The sequence below is a fragment of the Callithrix jacchus genome, chromosome 7, assembly GCF_049354715.1.
Source record: "Callithrix jacchus isolate 240 chromosome 7, calJac240_pri, whole genome shotgun sequence".
Lineage (NCBI taxonomy): Eukaryota > Metazoa > Chordata > Mammalia > Primates > Cebidae > Callithrix > Callithrix jacchus.
Window position 1 is genome coordinate 79,328,253 of NC_133508.1, and position 24,372 is coordinate 79,352,624.

The following is a 24,372-nucleotide window of genomic DNA, read 5'->3' on the forward strand; positions in this document are numbered from 1 at the left end:
AATGCGTAGTCGGGCCCCCCTCCAATCTCGGGTCCGGCCGGGTAATTCCTGCCCAGCATTCGGGCGTGCCTTTTCTTCAGCTGGGACACAACCCTGAACGTGGGGCTAGCCAGCCCGGCGGCTGCCTCGTGGAAATCACGTTCTCTCTGCCCGTCCTCTCGGGTACTCTATGGTTTTTGTGGCCGACTACTCTAATTCTAGTTCCGGTCTCTATGGCGGCCGGCGGAGGCAGGAACGGTTGTAGGTCGGCTGAATTAGCCGCCAAAGGGCCAATGAGAGTGGAGAACTGATAAAATATTATCCAGTAGAAGCCAGGAATTGGGGTCAGGTGGGCAGATTGACAGCAGCAGTGGCCAGTGAACAACGCCTAGGGCGGGTCGATCGTAGGGCTTATCCCGCCTGTCCCGCCATTCTCGCTAGTTCGATCGGTAGCGGGAGCGGAGAGCGGACCCCAGAGAGCCCTGAGCAGCCCCACCGCCGCCGCCGGCCTAGTTACCATCACATCCCGGGAGGAGCCGTAGCTGCCGTAGCCGGCCCCAGTCACCATCACCGCAACCATGAGCAGCGAGGCCGAGACCCAGCAGCCGCCCGCCGCCCCCCCCGCCGCCCCCGCCCTCAGCGCCGCCGACACCAAGCCCGGCACTACGGGCAGCGGCGCAGGGAGCGGTGGCCCGGGCGGCCTCACATCGGCGGCGCCTGCCGGCGGGGACAAGAAGGTCATCGGTGAGGGCCGGACGGGGACGGGTGTGGGGCCCTCGGGCAGCCTGGCAGCGGAACCGTTAGCCTGTGCAGGGCGAGCCGGCGGGCGCGCGGCCGGCGGGGACCGACTCCGCGGCGCGCGGCCGCCCCTCCCCCAGCACCCCCACTCATCCTCACGGGGGCCCGCCCGGCAGGCGCGCGCGCTCTGCCTCCTGCGCCCCCTGTGGACCCCGCGCGGACGCGCGCCCCTCCCCCTGCGGTCGCGCGCCCGCCAACCGCGTGTGCGACGGGGTCCCCTCCCCGCGACCGGCCTCGTGCGCTGTGGCCCGCACGCCGTTGTTCGCGTCTCCCCCACCCAGCTCCCTTCCGCGTGTGCTCAGAGGGCGCGGCGCACCGCCTACGCAGGCCGGAGTGGGCCGGGGCGGCTTCCCCTTCCCTCACGTGCTCTCCGCCCGCGGCCTGCGCACACACCCATTCTGGGCCCGCGCCCCGGGCCTGCCCTGGAGCGCCCCGCGGCTTCAGACTCACCCACGTGTGCGGCGGCGGCGGTGGTGGCGTGGCCCGGCACCCGGGAGGTGGAGAGAAAGGGCTGTCAGGTGGCCTAGCGGGCAGCGTCCTAGGGACCGGAGACCGAAGCCGGGCGGGTTTGGAAAAGGATAGGTGGTAATCGTGGCTTGTTTTGCTTTGTTTTCTTTTCCAGCAACGAAGGTTTTGGGAACAGTAAAATGGTTCAATGTAAGGAACGGATATGGTTTCATCAACAGGTGAGCTCCCGGACCCTGAAGCTTCCATCCCACTGTCTCGCTTGTTGCCTGCTCTGTCGGCTTCTTGGCGCTTGGGAAGCCCCGAAGGGCGTTTACTACCTCTGGTGTATTAGTGTGATTTTTTTTTTTTTTTTTTTTAATTCCTTGACGACTGGAGGGATTAGTGGATCTAGAGAAGGTCTTTGTTTTGCAGCTAAATGTTAATTTGAAGCCAACTTCAAAGGCTTTCTTACAGTACAAAGCAATTTAAAAGGCAAGCAAAGTGAATGAGCCATGCCTTAACAGGGTAAACGGGAAACTACGGTCCTGTACATTTTTATCCTTGTTATCCTTTTCTACTTGATTGAACTCGGTGTTTGAGAGAGTGATCCACTGACATCGGATATTTACACCTTGTTAACATTTTGGGGGTAAGATTTGACGTGCCAAGTATATGAGGTTTTGTCATCTTTACCGAGAGGTGTTGCCTTTTTCACCTTCATTGTAATACCTTAGATAAATTTTATATTAGCACCAGAGAGAAGCTGTTTTTATTTGCTCATAGAATAATGTATCTGCTAGAAAATGGTTCTTTGCTTTCTTCAGTTCTTATTTTTCATTCTTCCTTGTCCTAAAATCATACTGATTAAATCGATTTCTATTAGATTTCTGGCTATAGCTTAGAGTGGCCATAGTCCCTGGTAACTTGACATTGTTCTTGCTTGAAGGCAAAGCTGCAGGCTCCATCTTTAGGACTTACTTTCGGGTTGTTGCTGGTAATGTGCAGTACACTGGATTCCATGGGCTCCCTTGTGAGCCAGGCATCATTTTCAAGATGGCTGCCAAGGCTTAGTAGTGCAGTTTACATGAGTGTAGAGCCCTGGGTATGCCAATAGGAATCTTGGCCTTATAGGTATGGTACATAGTGCCATCTCAGCATTCTCTTACTGTAGAAGACCTAAGCAGATGATTAAAAGAACAATTAAGAATGTTTGTGGAGTGGACAACAAATGGACGAAATCAAGCTTAAGGACAGACAATCATAGCTTGATGAAAAACCGTTCGTTCATTAATCAATCATACATTATCGTGGAAACAGAGTAAGAGAGAAGCATTTGATGGTCTATTCTCTACTTTTGCAATTGTGGGAAAACGTTTTGTTTCTTCCAAAATCTTAGGATTTTCCAACCTTCTATACTGTTGCCACTGTTGTGGCTGTAACTATGTTTTTCATTAATTTTTTGATAATAGCTTATTAGCAAGGAAGGAGGGGAATGCTTATATATGATTGATATACTGATAGCTTTTTAACTGATCTTTCTGAACTTACTAGTGTTTTAGTTTGTGTTTCTGTCTTATTCTGAGTCTCCGAACTAGTCTAACCCTTCAACCAGTGTTTTTCAGATTTAAGTGTGCTTGCCTAGGTCTGGGTACATTTTTTAGCAAGAATAATGTGAGCCATACCTTCAAAATCACTGCTTTTAACCCTTGACCCAATGTAATGGTAACTTTGGTGTGCAGATTTGCAGCCTTTTCAGTGGGTAGATTGCAGTTTTGTATGTATGAAGTTTAGCGTGTGCCATGTTTCGCTACATTTTGTTGAGTGGCATAGGTTATCACATTTTTAAAAATCAAGTTTTATCCAAAATAAGAGTAATTCTTACAAGTATTTCATGAGGTGTCATTCATTGAATATCTCTGTTCTGAATTGGAATCAACTCAATTGGTCATCCTCCAGGGCAAATTGTGAATTGGCTTTTGATGGTCTTTTGTTTGGACTATCCTAACCTCAATTATTTTGTCAAATTGACTGGTTAAAATGTTCTTTATGCTTCTGAACTGGTTGTTTTAATGACTGACACTTTTTGATAAGATGCTGTAAAATCTGACTCCAATTAAATACAGGGAAGGTTTGCTTTAATTAAGGAAAGTATGTGTTAAATCAGTTTGGAAGCCAGCAGTTGGTTCTATATGTGGTTCATGTAGTAGAACAAATAGACTTGGCTGGAGGCACCTGGTTCTTAAGAGGGAAGGAGACAGACTGACACATTACGTGTGCTGTTTTCTATATAAAGGAGAGGGTGCAGTGTTTGGGATGACTAGTGTGACAACTTTTAATTGCAATTTTTGGATGCGCTGGATTATATATTCTAGGATTGTAAGATTTTGTTATTGCCCGGGCTGGAGTGCAGTGGTGCGGCTCACCACAGCCCCCACCTCCTGGGTTCCAGTCATTCTCCTGCCTCCGCCTCTCAAGTAGCTGGGATGACAGGTGTGAGCCACCACACCCATCCACGATATTTTCAGTTATTTTATGTAAATTTTTTTTGCCTTTAAAGACAGATAATTTCGTTGTAAATTTATTCCAGCCTGAATTACCACCTCTGAATTGTTACAACCTTCTTAGAATTGATTCATTAAAGGGCTTCTCCCTGTTGATTATATTGTGAATAAGGTGCTAAATAACATGAGCATAGAGCTTTTTAAAATAGCGGAAGTTTTGGCTTTATTTTGTTAGACTATGTGATGTAGAAATTCTGAGAAATTCATTGAGTTACTCCTTTGTGAGCTGTGTCTACAAGAGATAATTGGAGAATGTGACTAGAGGGGTTTATTAGGCCCCCCCCCCCGAAATTACTGTCAAATTTTATTAGTGGTTGAGGATTGACCCATATTCACCAAAGATTACCATAATTGGTAAGTTTATAGTGACTAGAATAGGAATATTTTTGTTCTAGAGTATTCAAAATGTTTAATATTTAGAGCAAAGGTTACAAATTTGTGACTTACTGGCTAAAACTACTCCCAGATGCTTTGATTGGACAGTACAGTGTTGTTAAAAGGAATTGGAATTAATTACTAACATGATAATTCAGGCGGTAACACCAAATAATGCAGATTATTATGTTTTTAAGATCTGAACTTTCGCTAGCTTTAGGGACATGTATTTCCACATAAATAAAAACCACCTGGCAGTATTTTCACCACATTTAGGTGGGGTATGTGTTTTTTACAATGGCCTTAGTTGTCTTAGTTGTCTTAGGTTGCTGACTTCCCTTCACACCTGGCCTTTGGGTATGCATTTGAGTTTATCACACATAAACCAAGCCAGGGAAAGGTTTAGCTATCTCAATTCAGTCATGCCCATCAGGTTTAGTATCCCATTGGGGTGGGGGCTCCCTTGTGGGGATTCCATGTGTATATAATAGGTGACTTCTTTAAAACGTTGGTGGAAATACATGTAGCTAACAAGTATTTCTACTAGGGTCTATTTTAAATGCTTAAGATGAGCCAAGTCACTTCATCTTTAAAAACCTTTGATATAGGCCGGGCTTGGTGGACCATACCTGTAATCTCAGCACTTTGGGAGGCCAAGGCCGGCGGATCACGAGGTCAAGAGATCGAGACTATCCTGGCCAACATGGTGAAACCCTGTCTCTACTGAAAATACAAAAATTAGGCCGGGCACGGTGGCTCAAGCCTGTAATCCCAGCGCTTTGGGAGGCCGAGGCAGGTGGATCACGAGGTCAAGAGATCAAGACCATCCTGGTCAACATGGTGAAACCCCGTCTCTACTAAAAATACAAAAAATTAGCTGGGCATGGTGGCTCGTGCCTGTAGTCCCAGCTACTCAGGAGGCTGAGGCAGGAGAATTGCCTGAACCCAGGAGGCGGAGGTTGCAGTGAGCTGAGATGGTGCCATTGCCACCTAGGTACCAAGAGTGAAACTCCATCTCAAAAAAAAATACAAAAATGTGGCTGGTGCGGTGGCGCACGCCTGTAATCCCACCTACTTGTGAGGCTGAGGCAGGAGAATTGCTTCGACCAGGGAGACAGAAGTTGCAGTGAGTGGAGATCCTGCCACCAGCCAGCCAACAGAGCAAGACTCTGTCTCAAAAAAAAAAAAAAAAAAAAAAAAACTTTGAGGTGTAGGTACTGTCACTCTGTGAGGCACAAAGAATTTACTTGCCCCACCCCCAGCCCGTAAGCATAGCTGATAAGTGGCAGTCAGGATTGGATCTCCGTTTTCTGACTCTGGAGTTAGTGTTCACCAACTGCGCTGTTAACACTATCTCTGAAGTAGACCCTAGCCATTTTCAATTTGATTGTTCACATAGTTACAGATAATTTCTTAGGGTGATTATTTTTAGAGCCATTGAAAGACTCTTAAGTGATCAAAGTATGTCACTGGGGCTCTGGTGTGTTAGCTAACTCCTGGCTCCCCAGATTTGAAAAGCTTTTGGCCTTTCACTATCTACTTTGTGAAGTTTAGGATTGTGAAAAGTTCTGGTTTAGCATGTAGGTCAGCTTTACAAATAAAAAGACTTGTCTAATTACTAATATTGGGAGGCAAAGAATTAAAGGAGAGAACATTACACCTTATCTCACTGAATCTTTTTTTAAATATGGTGTGCAAGGTAAGAATAACTGCTGCCTTTTTTCTTTTTGTCTTTTTTTTGAGATGGAGTCTCACTGTAGCCCAGGCTGGTCTCAAACTCCTGACCTTGTGATCTGCCTGCCTTGCTTCCCAAAGTGCTGGGATTACAGGGGTGAGCCACCGTGCCTGGCCAAGGGTGTTTAATAAAGAAGAAATACAATGATAAGTCGGGGTTATTATCTTATAGTCATCTGCAAGGCTTGGGAATTGGTATCTGGTTGCTTTAGGTTATGGAGCATATATATGCTAAATCCTGGAGTTTTTATAACCACAAGATTATAAATTAGTGTATGCAGTTAAGTGAATTAAAGTGTTAGACTGGCTTGGTATGGTAATCTTCAACAAAGTAGAAGTATAAGAGCATTTAGTTATGGATAAAGTTATTGTGATAAGTCTTATTTAAGGCAGTAATGTGGATTGGCCAAAAAAAATTAGCCTATTTTTTATATGGATAGATAATACAGCTATAATAAAGATAGTTGTGTTTTAGGCGTGGGAGGGTCGTCAAACATGGTGAACATGCTGGAATAGCATCCTTGAGTTTGGATGGATTGGGCCATGAAAAGCAAATGCTGGAATTTATGGTTCCTGTGGCATGCAGACTGTCAGGCAAGCTGTAATTGTCTTTTGAGTCATTAAAAAGTTTTCCGGGGAAGTTAGATTTTTTTGCTTTTGTTTTCGTGTTTTGAGTTGCATTTTGTCTGTCTTTAAGACCCTTACCAATCTGGATAGACTGTAGTATAGGAGAGGGAGTAATTAGATTTTAATTTTAAAAGCTAGCTAATATTAGTAATAAATGCCCAATGCATTTATTACTAATATTATTGAGTGCCTATGTTAGTAAGTTATTAAATGTTTAGTGTAGTTTTTCTCATTTTGCAGGTACAAAAGCCAATGAGGCTTCTAACAATGTTTTGGTATTAGGGAAAGCTTAAAGACTTTTCTGGTTACAGAGCTGTTAATAGTTGAATCAAGACTAAAAATCTAGCAGGGCATGGTGGTGCACACCTGTAATCCCAGCTACTCATGGCTGAAGTGCTAGAACTTGAACCCTGAGGACAGAGGTTGCAGTGAGCCAAGATTGCCACTGCACTCCAGCCTGGGCAACTGAGTGAGACTCTCCAAAAAAAAAAAAAATGAGTACTGTTTTTTCTTGCTTGCTTGCTTAGATCTCCAAAGGAGGGGTTTAATAATGTAAATATTGCATATATTTCTATTTTTAAACACTATATTTAAGTTTCAATTTTTTTAGCAATAGAAAATGATAAAAATGTTTTCTCCAATATAATACAAATGGGAAATATTATAGACAGTCATACTAACCCAGTGAATAAGGTTCACAAGAAGCAAAATCTATTGTGGGGGTGGATTCTATGTTGTTACATATATACAGGGCACCAGCACCAGAACCAAATTTAGAGGAATACCTTTTATTTCTAATTAAAAGAAAGCAATAGAGGACACTACTCTGGCCTGCAGGTCTAATTGTACATAGGTATGTTTCACACTATGCAAGTGGTCAAGAAGAATACAAATTTGGAGTTTAGGGCCTGATTGTGCTAGCTTAAGCCTGTAGGCACTTGACAGCTTATTCGTACCTCTCATCTTTAGTCATGGTTTTCTTTCTCCATCCTTTTCCTCCCTAACTACCCTGTGCCATTTAGACTTGGAAGTTTTCTTTTTGGATTATCTTTACTACTATATAACTTTTTTTTAGAATATTCCTTATTTCTATAACTGGATGGGGGAGTTAGAGCTAGAAAAGGGTCAGTTTCAGTGTTAATTTCCCAGCAAGCACCAGAGAGAAAAACTGCACAGAAAAGAATAGTGATAGCTGGCAGTGATACCTGTACCCAGAAAGCTGCACTGCAACTGTCTAATATTTGAGGCTCTCCTTTCCTATAACTCTTCCAATTTAAACTAGAAAATTCTGACTGGTTGCAAATTCAAAGCAGATCCATACATTTAAATCACAGGTTCAACAAATCACTCTTAATGTTACAGTGCTTTTATTGTAATTGATGTTTTCAATAAATATCTTGAGCTTGAGGCCCTGGCTATACCTTTTGGAGTACTGTTTTTTCTGTCATGACATTAATCAGTGAACTATATTGGTTTCACTTATCTATCTTTGTACCCACAAAACACCTTCCTGTTTTTGCAGGAGTGACATTACCATGTGTGTAATCCCGGCCTTGTACTTTCTCTGTTCAGAGACAGGGTCTTGCTCTGTTGCCCAGGATGGAGTGCTGTGGCATGATTAAAGCTCACTGCACCCTCAATTTCTGGACTTGAGTGGGAGCCCAGCTAATTAATTTTTTTTTGTAGATACAGGGTCTCGCCACATTGCCCAGGCAGGTCTCAAATCTTGGTTTCAAGAAGTTCTCCTACCTTGGCATACCAAGTATTGGGATTACAGGCATGAGCCACCACACCAGCCTGACTAGTGTGCTATTTTTAAGAAAATTGTCGTTTTGGTAAAATTTTCTAATATTCCTTTTATGACCCTGAAGTAAACTATTTTTACTTTTTATTGCAGAATATGGTGATGCTGATATGTGAATACCTGTTTGTAACTACATTAGAAGGCATAACAGTCAATGCCACCACAAAATGGATTGATAAATGATGTATTATTCAGATACCATGAGCAGCATTATCAGTAATGAAAAATTCTCCATGGAAGCTGCATTTTTAGTGAATTTAATGCATGTTAAAGCAGTACAGAAATATATACACGACTCATAACAATAAACAAATTTACATTCTATACCAAATCTTTAGTTTTTCAGCAACTGATACTGCCACTTCCATTAATGCAAATAGTGCTCCCTATCTTTGGAAAATTGTATTTTTTATTTATTTATTTATTTATTTTTTTTTTTGAGATAGAGTCTCATTCTGTCGCCCAGGGTGGAGTGCAGTGGCTTGCTGCAACCTCTGCCTCCCAGATTCACACAATTCCCCTGCCTTACCCTCCAGAGTAGCTGGGACTACAGGCACATGCTGCCATGCCTGGCTAATTTTTTAAACTTTTAATTGAGACGGAGTTTCATGATGTTGGCCAGACTGGTCTCTCGAACTCTTGGCTTCAGTGATCCTCCCGCCTTGGCCTCCCAAAGTGCTGGGATTACAGGCATGAGCTACCGCACCCGGCCTGGAAAAACTTTAAATGCTCTGCAGGGGTATTTATTGCCCCCATTGAAAATCACTGTTCTAGACTTTGCCTTTATTTTTCATACTCTACCAGTTTTTTATTGTATTTCCCCTTAGAGCCTTAGAGTTTGAAATTCAGTCATGCTGGAGAGCAGAACTAATAAATGATGGCTGTAATCTGTTTTTGTGGTGCCTGCGTAACTATGGACAGATAGACATTGTGTACAGCCATCATTTCCCTAGGCATACCTAATCATAAAGCTTGAAAGGTTGGTTTTCAGTCACTTGCCTCAAGTAACTTTTACAGTCTTCTGGTTCCGTTTTTTTAATTATCCCTTTCCCATAAGTTAGAAATGTTCATATAATCCAAGTTATTGTTATACCTGAGCAAGTTTAAACAAGCACCAGGCTCTGAGTTTGTTGAGAGTCCACTTTTAATGCCGGCCCCGTTTCTAAGAAAATTGATTACAAAGATACCAGGTGTCTCAGACCTGAATGCCCTCTTATTACAGAATGCCCTGCATAGCTCAGGGTGGGCAAAATGGAGTTAGCAGGATTGTTTAAAATGTATTCATTACAGTCAAGCTAGGGTATTTCATTATAATTTACAGATCAGAATTATAATTAATTTTTTTTAAGATGGGGTTTCGGCCAGGCGTGGTGGCTCGCGCCTATAGTCCCAGCACTTTGGGAGGCCGAGGTGGGTGGATCACGAGGTCAAGAGATTGAGACCATCCTGGTCAACATGGTGAAACCCCATCTCTACTAAAAATACAAAAATTAGCTGGGCATGGTGGGGCATTCCTGTAGTCCCAGCTACTCGGGAGGCTGAGGCAGGAGAATTGCTTGAACCCAGAAGACGGAGGTTGCGGTGAGCCGAGATCATGCCCTTGTACTCCAGTCTGGGTAACAGCAGCGAAACTCCATCTCAAAAAAAAAAAGATGGGTTTCACCATGTTGGTCAGGCTGGTCTTGAACTTCCGACCTCAGGTGATCCACCCACCTTGGCCTCCAAAGTGCTTGGATTACAGGCATGAGCCAACATGCCTGGCCGAATTATAATTAATTTTATGTGGCTCCTTTGCATATATTGCTCCTTAGTTCAGCAAGAAGCTAATAGTAAGCCAGTTTGTCCAGTTCATGATATCTTTGTTCCCTTTCTCATTAAACACTAGAGCTACTATTGAGCTTTTTCTCACTCTGACCTGATGGAATAAAGAGGGCGAGGCAAGATGCTACAGGCCTGGAAATCCGTTTTCTTCTCCAGTAGTGGTTCTTGCTCCTGGTATTATCACCTTAATCCCAGTCTCCAGGCTACAAAGTCAGATTATTCTCCACTTTTGACATCCAGTTATCCACACAGTCTTTCTCATTTTTCCTCAAAAAGAGATCGCAAATAAATATCTTCTCATACATGACCCCTTGGTCTGAACCTTCATCAGTCCTGGTCTGGGCTTGTGGAGTAGCTTTTTTATAACTAACTGGTTGGGCTTTTCCTATATTCAGATATACCTTATCACCCAAAGTCCGCAGTTTATATTAGGCTTCATTCTTTGTGTTATACATTCTTTGGGGGGAAGGGGCATTCTGCCCATTTTTATGATCTCAAGGAAAGTTGGTAGTTGAAAATGAAGAGGAAATGATTGAGGATAAAGTGAGAACGTAATTACTACCTATCTTCTGTTGATAACCATGCTATAGAGGTAAGAGGAGGGTGTGCTAGAACAGTTAATGTTTAATAGGATAAGGAGGGGCAGAATATGTTGCTAATCACTGCTACCCTCTTAATTATGGCTCAGGAGGTCACACTATCTTACAGGTAGTGCCGCTACAATTATTTGCAGCAGCTTAAGTCTTTAAAGCAGAGAGCATGGTGGCTTGTGTCTTTTGATTTGCCAAATTTCCTGGTAGCTAGTTGGCAGCCAGAAAGTCTCTGAGAAAATTAATCTTTGGCAACATGAGATGTATTTCATTTTCTGACTTGTCAACTTGGTTCTGTCTTGCAGGAATGACACCAAGGAAGATGTATTTGTACACCAGGTGAGTGCTAGTGTAGGTATTTGCACTTCTGATTCAAGGATTGTGAGAAGAAAAGGTTAGATGTTCTCAAATTTGGTTCCTTGTGAAAGGTTAAGTCCAACTACCAGTTTTATTTAGTTACTGCAGGAGTAGTAGCATGCTTCAAATGTATACATTGAAACATTGTGTTAGAGTCGACTTAATTCTCCTAGACATTTCAAATTGGAATTTTGTTAACAGCTGTGGCTTTCTCAAATGTTGAGTCAAACTCATTACACTAAATATTTATACCTAATTTCAGATGAACAAATTACTCCATGATTCTAAAGCTGAACAAATAATGTTACTATAAATACACAGAAACTTTGGCAAGAAGCTTTCAGAGCTTTTAGGTCTATCTGTAGGGAAAAATCTCCATAATCATGGGTAAATAAGGTAGACCTGCAAAATATAGTAATTGCAGTAAATACTCGAAAAGTAGCATCAAGAGCCTTCTACTTATTCTAAATTACTTAAAAAAAATTTTTTTTTTAAAACTTTTGGCCAGGGGTGGTGGCTCATGCCTGTAATCCTAGCGCTTTGGGAGCCTGAGATGGGTGGATCACCTGAGATCAGGAGTTCAAGACCAGCCTGGCCATCATGGTGAAACCCCATCTTTTTAAAAAAAAAAAAAAAAACGAAACACCTTTGGAGAGTTTTGGCTGGCTTCAAAAATGAAAAAATCGTTGCTAGTTTAAGGTAAAATGAGAGGCAGTGTGACAAGTTTGGCAGCTGCTCGTTAAATAATTTTTAGAGGCCGGGTGTGGTGGCTCATGCCTGTAATCCCAGCACTTTGGGAGGCCGAGGCGGGTGGATCACGAGGTCAAGAGATCGAAACCATCCTGGTCAACATGGTGAAACCCTGTTGTATCTCTACTAAAAATACAAAACATTAGCTGGGCATGGTGGCGCGTGTCTGTAATCCCAGCTACTCAGGAGGCTGAGGCAGGAGAATTGCCTGAACCCAGGAGGCGGAGGTTGCAGTGAGCCGAGATTGCGCCATTGCACTCCAGCCTGGGTAACGAGTGAAACTCTGTCTCAAATAATAATAATAATAATAATTTTTAGATTGGCTTCCAGTGTTTTGGGAAGAGAACACTGTTAACATAGGATGTGTACTTTTCTCCTCAAATATCATTTAAGGAAAACAGACATTCAGGAATTAAGATTACTGCTAAAGTAAATCACTGCCAAGTGTATGTTAGTACCTCAAATTTAGGTATGTTACAGACTGCACTGAATGTACTTACCCTCCCAGATATGAAATGGGTAGGAAAAATAGTGTTATCAGTTTTCTTACTAAGACTGTTAATATTGTCAACTTGTGTTAAAACTAATTTGAGACCATAACTACTTTTTTGTACTATAATCCGGAAATCAAAAGACCTAATGCCAATTTCCATACTCACATTTAATTAGAAACTACCTTACCTGGCATGTTTCATAGGAAGGACTGTCATGGATTGGTGCCTTGTAGCTCACTGAAATATCTTACACAGCATTCAGTGACTATCAAGGAGGAAGCTATATCCATTTCTAGTACATCTAAAACCCAATTGGTTAGAGTCAAATGTAATTATGGAAACATTTAATTTCTAAATGCAAATAAATAAAAGACTACTTCAGACAAAATGTTATTTTAGAGCAAATGTTTTATAAAATTGGCATTCTTGTTTGGGTGAACACTACTTACCTATTCCTTATTCCTCTGCATGTTCAAAAGAATCTGTAGACTTAGGAAAAAGAGACAGCAAAGTTTATTAGTCTTGTTGCCTGTTGGCAACCCCTAAGGCTGGGGTTGGGGCAGGGGTGGAGATGTTGATGAAAATAAAGATTTGGGATTTTAATTAACCATACTTCTGCTATCCCCTATGACTGCAGGTAATTGATAGTTGGCTATATATGAAAGGTATGAAAATTATGTGACAGTTTAGATGACAGATGAGATCGATTAGATCAATTATTTGACTCAACTCACCCAGTTGTATCATTTCATAAGGTGTCACCAATATGCTTTCATTTTTGGGGGGAAGTGGTTTCTTCATATAGTTGTTTCTTGGGACTTTGGCTGCTCAAGTCTTAGTGGTGTATCAAGGAGACTGCAGTTCTGGGCAGCTTTGCTTAATTGGCCTCAGATTTGTTGGTTGTCCTGCTTCCTCTGCAGTGGGAATGCATGAGTGATCCTGTAATGGATATAGCTGAGATTTGTAATGAACATGGATTTGGAGTCCCAATACCTGGGTTTAGAAATTCCCCTTACTTACTACCTGTGTGACCTTGGGCAAGTCACTTAACTTTAAAGCCTGTTACATTATCTGTAAAATGGGATTAACAATGCTTTACATATCCTCTGTCAGGTAATACAGTGAAAGATGTTGCAAAAAAAATTTTCATAGAAACATGAAAAGTTACTCTTCCTCCCTTCCCCTAACAGTCTGGAGAAGCAGAATCAACAAGTCTCTAATAGAAGATGTATTGAATTCTGGGGAGGTGATAACTAACAGTTCCATGCAGTCAGATAATATAAAGAATGACATGGTTAATACATGCTAATTGCATATCCACTGAAGTATTATCAGACAGATTGGAAGGATTTTGGTTGACATTATTTGTAATTGAGTTTGGTATGGTAACCCAGGGACAAAGTTGGTTTGGTCAGCTTTGAAGCATGCAAAACCAAACTCGCCTGTCATCTAAACTGACCCAGTGTGGGGCCACCTTCTATTATTAAGTGCAGTCTTTAGGGGATAGGTGGATATCATCATTTTTTAAAGTTACATATAATGCTTTTGCAAAAAGCAGTTTTTAAAATGTGTCTGTTTTGAGTGTTAAATTACTTGTTTTAGTTTTGTGAATAGTGCTAAAATGCTGGGGCCTTGTATGATTGGAGTATTTTGGTTGAAGTTGGGGATAGTGTGGTCCCCGCTTTCCTAACTTTATTGATGGTTTGGTCTTATTTAAAGCAAATCTTAAGTGTATATCCAAACTAAAATAATATTGACTCTGGTACATTTTAAATGAAAAAGCACATTATTCTCCCCTGTTAATCTATTTTTGGAATGTGATATTACTAGACTGCCATAAAGAAGAATAACCCCAGGAAGTACCTTCGCAGTGTAGGAGATGGAGAGACTGTGGAGTTTGATGTTGTTGAAGGAGAAAAGGTGAGGATGCTTTTTGTGTAAAGGTTTGACTTCAGTATGGAAATGTGTTGGAGGTCTCATCCATTAGGATGGTGGCTCTAATGTGGATGGATATGTTCAGGTGACCTCTTGAACATAGGTGCATCAAGCCTAATGTTCTGGCTGCAGTTAGAGAGCAATCTCTTCAGAACAGTGAGGAACTGATATTTAGTCATTGCTCTGCACCCCTGGCCACGCAAATGCCCTCCCCTCTTTTTTTCCTTAACTTCATTTTGTTTTTTGCTTTGTTTGAAATTTGTTGAAAGTGTTCTGATTTCCTTTGTCACTATCAATATGTAATGGCTTTTGTAGGGTGCGGAGGCAGCAAATGTTACAGGTCCTGGTGGCGTTCCAGTTCAAGGCAGTAAATATGCAGCAGACCGTAACCATTATAGACGCTATCCACGTCGTAGGGGTCCTCCACGCAATTACCAGCAAAATTACCAGAATAGTGAGAGTGGGGAAAAGAACGAGGGATCAGAGAGTGCTCCCGAAGGCCAGGCCCAACAACGCCGGCCCTACCGCAGGCGAAGGTTCCCACCTTACTACATGCGGAGACCCTATGGGCGTCGACCACAATATTCCAACCCTCCTGTGCAGGGAGAAGTGATGGAGGTAAGTTTCGTCATCAGCAACAGCAATGTGATAAATTCTGGTAGGACCGTTTAGAGCTGTTAATCCTATGGAAAGCAACTTTGATTCCTAGTAAGACCAAAAAGGATTGATTGGTAGTGGAGTCACAATTACTAGATGGTCTGTTTAGTTTTTGTTTTTCGTTTTTTTAAACTCAGATTTGGATTTATCTCATTGCATTTTTTATTATGTCACTGATACAGTAGGCTTGATTTCCATTATCTTTTTCAGGGTGCTGACAACCAGGGTGCAGGAGAACAAGGTAGACCAGTGAGGCAGAATATGTATCGGGGATATAGACCACGATTCCGCAGGTATGGTCCACATAAACATGTTTCTATTAAAATTTCCTCAAACCTTTGTTAGGACTCAGCACATCATGCCTCTCCTGCAGACTTCTTGACTCATTTTTCTGTTGACACTATACGTTTTCTTTCATCAGATGCCTAAGAGGTGAACCTGAAGTCAGTTATCTTTGAGAATATATTCTTTGAATCTTCTTTGCTGGCACTTGTTAAAAACAGCTTGTATGGATAAGGTCTGCTTATCATATAATTTTTTTTAATGATGAGGGTATGGAATTTCAAATTTTCTGTCCCTGAACAGATTAAGGGAATATTTTAAACCACATCTTTTAAACCTGCCTCCTTGGTAGGGAGAAAGGAAAGCATTAGGAGTACCTGAATTGTACTATGGCATTAGTGAAGAATCAACAGTAAGTGTTACCACTTGAAAAGGCACACATAATCTTCCACTAACCACTTCTCAGTTTAAGTATGTACCCCCTTTTTTTGAGACGGAGTTTCGTTCTTGTTACCCAGGCTGGAGTTGCAATGGTGTGATCTCGGCTCACTGCAACCTCCGCCTCCTGGGTTCAGGCAATTCTCCTGCCTCAGCCTCCTGAGTAGCTGGGATTACAGGCACGCGCCACCATGCCCAGCTAATTTTTTGTATTTTTAGTAGAGATGGGGTTTCACCATGTTGACCAGGATGGTTTTGATCTCTTGACCTCGTGATCCACCCGCCTCGGCCTCCCAAAGTGCTGGGATTAGTATGTACCCCTTTTTTTGAGTTGGGGGTAGACAACTAGTCTATCGGCTTGGGCAGGTATTAGAAATCCTATTAATAGATGTAATTATTAGAGTAATCGAGCAAAAGTTCCATGAGCCAAGCATATTTTAGTATATGCTGTGTAGACTTTGAGGCAGTGTTCCCAGTCCCATGGTGGTAAGATAGAATGGTGTAATAGTTATTTCTCTAAGGGTTTCATATTGAACCATGGAGTTAAAGGTCATCCCTAAAAGTTGATAGGTACTTTTGAAGAAATCAAACCGGTATAATAATGCATCTTAACGGATCGATAAATAGCAACTTTTAAATCCCCAAATAATTTTAAGTGTCAAACTTATTATTCTCTAAGTATCCAACATGTCCAAAATACACTGTGAGCCTATAAGAAGGGGTTTCTGTGTGTAGGTTTTGGAGCACTTAGTGGAGTTTTAGGAACTAGGGAATCTAGTTGATGTTGTAATACATGTATTTATCAGCATATGTATATTGAGAGTTTTGCAAGAGTAGCTGGTGTCATCATTCTTCTTCTTTGTGTTAATATATGTCCTGTCCTGAGTTTCCAGTTAAAAGAGCTGGGGTACTAACTGATGACTACTACAATTGAAGATCTCTAATTCAGTTTTCTACCAGGAGATTGTGTTAGCCAGATGCTAGATATTGAAGACAGATGGGTTTTTATTTTTATTTATTTATTTTTTGGTAGCGGGGGAGAACAGTCTCGCTCTGTCGCCAGGCACCAGGGTGGGGTGCAGTGGCACAGTCTTGGCTCACTGCAACCTCTGCCTCCTGGGTTCAAGCAATTCTGCCTCAGCCTCCCAAGTAGCTGGGACTACAGGCGCGCACCACCATACCCAGCTAATTCTTGTGTTTTTAGTAGAGACAGGCTTTCACCATGTTGGCCAGGATGGTCTCGATCTCTTGACCTCGTGATCCACCCGCCTCGGCCTCCCAAAGTGCAGGGATTACAGGCGTGAGCCACCGCGCCTGGCTAGGTTTTTTATTTTTTATAGTAGGTGTGACATAGGCTCTCATGGCAGTACATCCGTTAAGTAAATGGGTTCCAGCAGCAGAATCTTTGGTTTGCCTTTTTTTGTTTGTTTGGTTTGAGACTGAGTTCCGCTTTTGTTGCCCAGGCTGGAGTGCAGTGGCATGATCTCGGCTCACTACAACTTCTCCCTCCCGGGTTCAAGCAATTCTCCTGCCTCAGCCTCCCAAGTAGCTGGGATTACAGGCATGTGCCACCATGCCTGGCTAATTTTTGTATTTGTAGTAGAGATGGGGTTTTGCCATCTTGACCAGGCCGATTTGGAACTCCTGACCCTCATGATCCACCCACCTCAGCCTTCGAAAGTACGGGGATTACAGGCTTGAGCCACCATGCCCAGGTGGTTTACCTTTTTGTTTAACTGAAGAGCTGCTTAATTAAATGTTCTGCCTAGTTTCATTGATGTCCTTAAAAATAGCATGATTTTGTGTTCGTATTCAGTACTTCAGTTTCACTGTTGAGTAAATTGTCTTTATATGGACAAACAAGTCTGAGGTTGATTGTCTCCTATCCTAAAAAGGTATCTTTGCCCATTGTTACCCCTTCAATACATTTTGCCTTTTGGTTTAAGTTAGACTTAATGTCTATGTGTTTCAGTGTTTAGAATGCTCAATCCTCTAAATAGTTCCTGAAGTAACACATAATTGCTTTGAAGTTAGCAGAGAATGCTAGACTTTCCAGACCTGTGCAGGAATCCTTTGTTGAAATGAGAGGAAATGAAACATGCTGCCCTTAATGCATGGAATCATGTAGTGAAATTCTGGCTGGTGTGAGTTCAATAGCAAAATTGATAGAGAACTCTTAAGACATTACAGTACAAGTTTCACTGAAACGGAGACAAATAGTAGGGGAAAATGGGAAGTCAAAAAGGGATTTTTTTGTTATTGAGAAATAACATTTACGGGCTGAAATGTAATCGAGGATAACAGGTGATGGCAGGCAAGTGACTACTTAAACTATTTTCTTCTTCAGAGAGGATGGGATTTTGCCCACATGTGAAAATGTTCTTTTGTTAGGAACCTGATACTTTCATGTGTAAGAGATGAGAATACATGGGCACACACATATTAATGGAAAGGCATGGAAGGCTTTGGTTGCTTTGTTGAGTCAAAAGAAGAAGAAGAAGTTTGAAAAGTTTGGGACAAAGATGTGAACCCTGTAGAAGAGAAAATAGAGATGGTAGATTTATAAATAATAGGATAATAAAAATTAGAAGTGAGTTGATCCAGCTTGGCTGTTTTTCTAGCCATTTGAGCATCAGGCTCAGGTTGGACAGAGTTGTCTGGCATTGGTTTATCCAAATGAAGACACTGGGGTAGGGATTAGTCATATGATTAATATTGCACTTTATACTTGGATAAAGAGGGGAGAAAAGGGAAAGTGAGGAATTAAAAAAAATTTTTTTTTTTTTGTAGAGATGGAGTTGTACTGTGTTATTCAAGCAGTCTTGAACTCCTGGCATCAAGTGATCCCCCCAAAGTGCTAGGATTACAGGTGTGAGCCATTGTGCCCGACCTGGGAGTGAGATGAATAGGTGATGGGATCACTGTATTACAGGTCCTAGATTAAGAATGAGAAAACAACAAGGAATTAACTAGGAAGAATAGGAAGGTACCTAATTGGAAAGTTGTGTGGTATAATTGAGAAAACCCAGGTAGAAAACAACTGGACTGGGAGGTCAGTCTTAAAGCCCAGATTATTAGGGATTGTTACCCTTGGACCTTAATAACTGCAGTAAGAAAAAGATGGTAAATGGAACAGAATCCAAAATAAAATGAGAAGTCTACAGTTTTTAGAAACTGGGAGAATCAATTTAGAAGCCACAATAAGAGGTTAGAACAGAAGTCACCTCTTGAGGGTTGCAAAGGAAAGTCAGAGCAATTTTGTTAAAAATTCATTATGAGTTCCAAAAGATATGGGGAAAGGGTTTTACAGTGTACAAAGGTACATGTGAATTACAGCTCATGATGACTGATAGATACAAAAGACCTGGGGCTTTCTTGAGTGCTGAGAGTATGGGTGGAGGAAAGGCCAGGAATCCATCTTCTTTCAGACATTTCTGAGCACTGGGGGAAAGAAAATCCCAAAATTTAGTGTCTTTTTCTTGGTGATTAAAAGACTCAAGCCTGTAATCCCAGCACTTTGGGAGGCCAAGGAGGGAGGATAGCTTGAGCTCAGGAATTCAAGATCTGAGCAACATAAACATAGCAAGACCTTATCTGTACTAAAAATCAGCCATTAATGAGGTGTGGGGGGCTTGTCTATACTCCCTGCTACTCAAGTGGGAAGATCACTTGAGCCTGGGCAACAAAGCAAGACTCAAAAAAAAAAAAAAAATACTTTAGGTCTGGTGCTGTGGTTCATGCCTGTTCAAGACCAACCTGGGCAATGTAGCAAGACCCTATCTCTACCCCACCTGCCCCCGACACACACACACACAAAAAGCTGGGCATGGTGGCCTGAGTCTCTACATCCCAACTATACAGAAGGCTGAGGTTGGAATATTTGAATCCAAGAGCCTGATTATGCCATTGGACTCCAACCTGAGTGACAAAGTGAGTTACCATAGGACCACTTTAAAAACAAATGAAAAGGCTTCAATTTCAGGACACTGAGGATAATGAATTCATTGTTGGAATGTACTACCTCAGCTTTATTTTGTAAAAAAGTGTACAACTCAGAGGTTTTTAGTATATTCACAAAATTGAACAACTGCAAGCACTAATCCCAGAATATTTTCATCACTCCAAGAAAATGTGTATCCATTACAGTCACTCCTCATTTCACTTTGCCCCAGCCCCTGGTCACTATTTATCTTTTTAAACTTACTTATTCCAGACATTTCATATAAATGTAATGAATCATACATTATGTAGCTTTTTGTGTCTGGCTTTCATTTTTAGCACATTATATATTCGTGGCTTTTCCTGTTGTAGCATAGACCAGTGGTTGGTTCCTTTTTATGGCCAAATCACACTCCCTTGTATGGTGTGCCATGTTTTGTTTATGCCTCAGCTCCGTGGATATTTGTACTTAAACTTTTTGGCTATTGTGAATATTCATGTAATGTCTCTACAGTTATGTGGATAAGCTCTTGGGTTTATAGACCTAGGAATGGAATTGTTGGGTCCTATGCTAGCTCTGTTTAACCTTTTGAGAAGCTGCCAAACTGTTTTCCATAGCTCGCCGCACCATTTTACATTCCCACTAGCAATGTGTGAGGGTTCCAGTTTTCCCACATCCTCACCAATACTATTTTCTGTCTTACATATATAACCATTTTAGTGGGAGTGAAATAGTATTTCATTGTGATTTTAGCTTGCATTTCTGTAATGACAAATGGTTGCTGTATACTGTTACTTTTATGAAGGGAACATGTTTGGTTTTGAACAGGCTGGATTTTAAACACATGCCTTTTTAGGAATTGTTCATCTGTAAAGGTTATACTGTTTACAAATTTGTTTACCACTTAGCCCATTTTGATCTTTTAGAATGACAGCAAAATGTTGATGGCATTTGCCTACTATTAGCTATTTCAGGATTCATTCTGTAATGCTATGAACAAAAAAGTTTGCTAGTCCATTAAAACCAGTTTTTAAAAGTCATCTTCCAGTTTATACTCCCATCTCCTTACACAAATTGCCTACAGGCCACTTGATACAGAGAACAGGCTAGGCATGATGAATTAGTTGAGTGAACCAAATGGTAACACTGCTGGTGGGTGTGTTGAAGAGAAGAGGTTTTATCATTCTTAAGTTTGACAACATTTATTGCAGGGGCCCTCCTCGCCAAAGACAGCCTAGAGAGGACGGCAATGAAGAGGATAAAGAAAATCAAGGAGATGAGACCCAAGGTCAGCAGCCACCTCAACGTCGGTACCGCCGCAACTTCAATTACCGACGCAGACGCCCAGAAAACCCTAAACCACAAGATGGCAAAGAGACAAAAGCAGCCGATCCACCAGCTGAGAATTCGTCCGCTCCCGAGGCTGAGCAGGGCGGGGCTGAGTAAATGCCGGCTTACCATCTCTACCATCATCCGGGTAAGCAACCCTGGATGGCCACCATTTATGGCAGTCATGAATGGTGTCCATTTCATTTTATTAATGCAAGAGTGGGGAAAACTCAATTCTATCAGATAACGAAAGCCATGTTATTTACATTGTGTTCTGCCCTATTCTTAATTACCTAAATATTTCATTTTAGGAGTATTGAGTATCAGAATCATATTTGGCCACCCCTCAGCTAGTTCTCAATTCTGACACTGGAGACCTGTATTTTCATGAGTTTTTTGAACTATTGGAGCTTTCTATCAACTTTTCTGAACTTTGTGATTTGACCAGTAAGCTGAGAAAAGTTTCCCTAGCTGTATTCTGAGAAAAGTTAATTAACATTGTTATTTATGCATTATTTAATAAAAGAAGTAGTATAGCTATTAGAATGAACCTATACAGTGACAGAGTCTGTTTGGGTAAAGTGGCAACATGGATAAAATCTTTTTTTTTTTTTTTTTGAGACTGGAGTTTCACTCTTGTCCAGGCAGGAATGCAATGGTGTGATCTCAGCTCACTGCAACCTCCGCCTCCTGGGTTCAAGTGATTCTCCTGCCTCAGTTGTCTGAGTAGCTGGGGTGACAGGCATAAGCCACCACGCCCAGCTAATTTTTTGTATTTTTTGTATTTTTTTTTTTTTTTTTTTTTTTTTTTTTTGAGTCGGAGTTTCGCTGTTGTCACCCAGACTGGAGTGCAATGGCACAATCTCGGCTCACCGCAACCTCCGCCTTCTGGGTTCAAGCAATTCTCCTGCCTCAGACTCCCAAGTAGCTGGGACTACAGGCATGCGCCACCATGCCCAGCTAATGTTTTGTATTTTTAGTAGAGACGGGGTTTCACCTTGTTGACCAGGATGGTCTCGATCTCTTGACCTCGTGATCCACCTCGGCCTCTCAAAGTGCGGCGTGAGCCACCGCACCCGGCCCATTTTTTGTATTTTTACTAGAGATGGGGTTTCTCCATGTTGGTCAGGCTGGTCTTGAACTCCTGACCTCAGGTAATCCACCCATCTCGGCCTCCCAGTGCTGGGACTACAGGCATGAGCCACTGTAATCATCTGTAGTTGTTTTTTGTTGGTTTATTCAAACTGTAGGTTAATAATAATAATGCTCTGGCAGACCACATGATACATTTACGTTCTTGTTACCAGCTCACTTGTTTTTGTTAACCTTAAATTTCAAAATTAAGGGATTCATTTTCATTCAGCTTTTTGCATGATACTGAGAGGTGTATGATTGTCGTTCCCTCCGAAATTAGCATTCAACCAGAGATGATTTGCTAGGTGGCAAAAGATCTGTTAATGTCTCCCAATATATAAGTAATGTAAACTAGAGTATGTACTACATTAAATGAAGATTACCATGAATTCTACATGATCATCTTTGTTTTTTTTCTTTACAGTTTAGTCATCCAACAAGAAGAAATAAGAAATTCCAGCAATAAGAAATGAACAAAAGATTGGAGCTGAAGACCTTAAGTGCTTGCTTTTGCCTGTTGACCAGATAAATAGAACTATCTGCATTATCTATGCAGCATGGGGTTTTTATTATTTTTACCTAAAGATGTCTCTTTTTGGTAATAACAAACGTGTTTTTTAAAAAAGCCTGGTTTTTCTCAATACGCCTTTAAAGGTTTTTAAATTGTTTCATATCTGGTCAAGTTGAGATTTTTAAGAACTTCATTTTTAATTTGTAATAAAAGTTTACAACTTGATTTTTTCAAAAAAGTCAACAAACTGCAAGCACCTGTTAATAAAGGTCTTAAATAATTGTCTTTGTGTAAATTTCTGTCTAGTTTTGCTTTAGTTTATAAGTTCTTAGGTATTTATAAGACCCTTAGCCCAGTCTACAAATAGATGATGCTCACTGGTAATTCCCTCAGGTAAAATGTCTTTAAAATCTCTAATCCTTTTAAGTGGCATGCCTGTGGGTTCATACTGAAAATTAGAAAATACATATTCTGATAACCTGGCCATTTTTAAGGAAGACTTTGTGGTGTAGATTTTGTGTGGGTTCCTTTGGCTGTGTGGCAGTGCTTACAAGGGATGCTCTAGTCTAGACTGGCCAGATTCTGATCCTTCTCCACTTAGTTTTGTCACCTAGGGAGAATTTATTTCAATATGCCAATTGAAGATGCCAACTTAAAGTGTTCAGAGAACCTGTTACAGGGCCTGATGTGGTCACCAAATACTGGTTCAGCTCCTTATGTCCTAGAAATGGGAATAAATAATACAAAAACCCATGGGAAAGCTGCTTAAGAACATGGAGGTTGGTCAACTTGTAGTTAGGTGGTTCTCCACACCTGACAGCCTAAGTCTAGACTGGCTGTTTTCTATTGTTTTGTTAGATGTCTTTGGCTTGCTTTGTGGAATTATCAGTCATGTAGTTGAAAGTGACTGCTGTCTAGAAACACACTCTAGATCATCCTGGCCAGGTTTCATGGCCCAGGGGAAACAGCAGGGGTAGGGAGTAGGCCAGAGTGCCGCATCAGGAATCCTGCAGTGCTGTGGAAGTCATCTCTTGTTTGAGACTAACTCTTTGCCAGAGGACTTGATAAGAGACTACCCCAATTTTTTTTTTAACCCTACTTAGTGTAAATATTTGTGCTGTGGAAGTGAGTTTGTTAGCCCATTTCTTGCTGGTGTTTATGAAAATACCGTGTTGGTGAGTGCAGTGGACCAGAGACAAACTGTTGGTAGCATCTAAACTGTTAGTACTGCACATGAAGACAGTCCTGACTCTGGTTCAGTTTAAGGGCTTTTAGTGGGGTCACGCTTTCTCCTGAATAAACATTGTTTTCATGATATCACAGAGTTGAAAAATCATAAATGAAACCATCGTTAAGTCAACTGCAGTGTTGCCAATATTAAATGCGGTTTCAGCTTATTTTCTGAGTTACAGTTTATGGGAACATTGCCTCATAAATTAAAGAGCATCTATATTAGAATATCAGAAATGGGAAGATGAACAACATTGGTTGAATATCCGGTAATGTTAAAATGAGATTTTCAAAAACACATCAAGGAGGAAAGTTTTTTGGGGGAATACAATCTTTTGTGTTAGTGTTGCAAACAGAACTACGTGCACATTTTTAGATACTGTTGTGTTCTGTGGCCTAGGACTTTGAGTACTATCCAGAAAGCTTCCAGCTAAGATCAAGATTTAGAACCTGTTCTGCCAATCAGATATACCAACATGAGACATGGAGACATTGCTAGGAAGCTGTGCAAACCCATTTTGCTGGAGAGGGTAGATGCTCTGCTTCAGTGATGGAACAGCAGCAGTGGCTTCCTCCTTT

At 41.5% G+C, this 24,372-nt stretch overlaps 1 protein-coding gene across 2 annotated transcripts; it reads left to right on the forward strand.

Annotated features, from left to right (window-relative positions):
* Positions 1 to 418: 418 nt before the first annotated feature.
* YBX1 (Y-box binding protein 1) lies at positions 419 to 22,844 on the forward strand. Of its 2 annotated transcripts, XM_009001043.5 has the most exons (8): positions 419 to 723; positions 1,400 to 1,463; positions 11,042 to 11,075; positions 14,168 to 14,257; positions 14,588 to 14,890; positions 15,140 to 15,222; positions 20,801 to 21,066; positions 22,477 to 22,844. In XM_009001043.5, exons 1-7 carry the CDS (start codon positions 558 to 560, stop codon positions 21,033 to 21,035), a joined length of 975 nt encoding a protein of 324 aa, XP_008999291.3. In that variant the 5' UTR covers positions 419 to 557; the 3' UTR covers positions 21,036 to 21,066; positions 22,477 to 22,844. The 2 variants fall into 2 exon arrangements, with proteins under 2 accessions (XP_008999291.3, XP_035106965.1); XM_035251074.3 differs by lacking the exon at positions 14,168 to 14,257.
* The last annotated feature ends 1,528 nt before the right edge of the window (positions 22,845 to 24,372 follow it).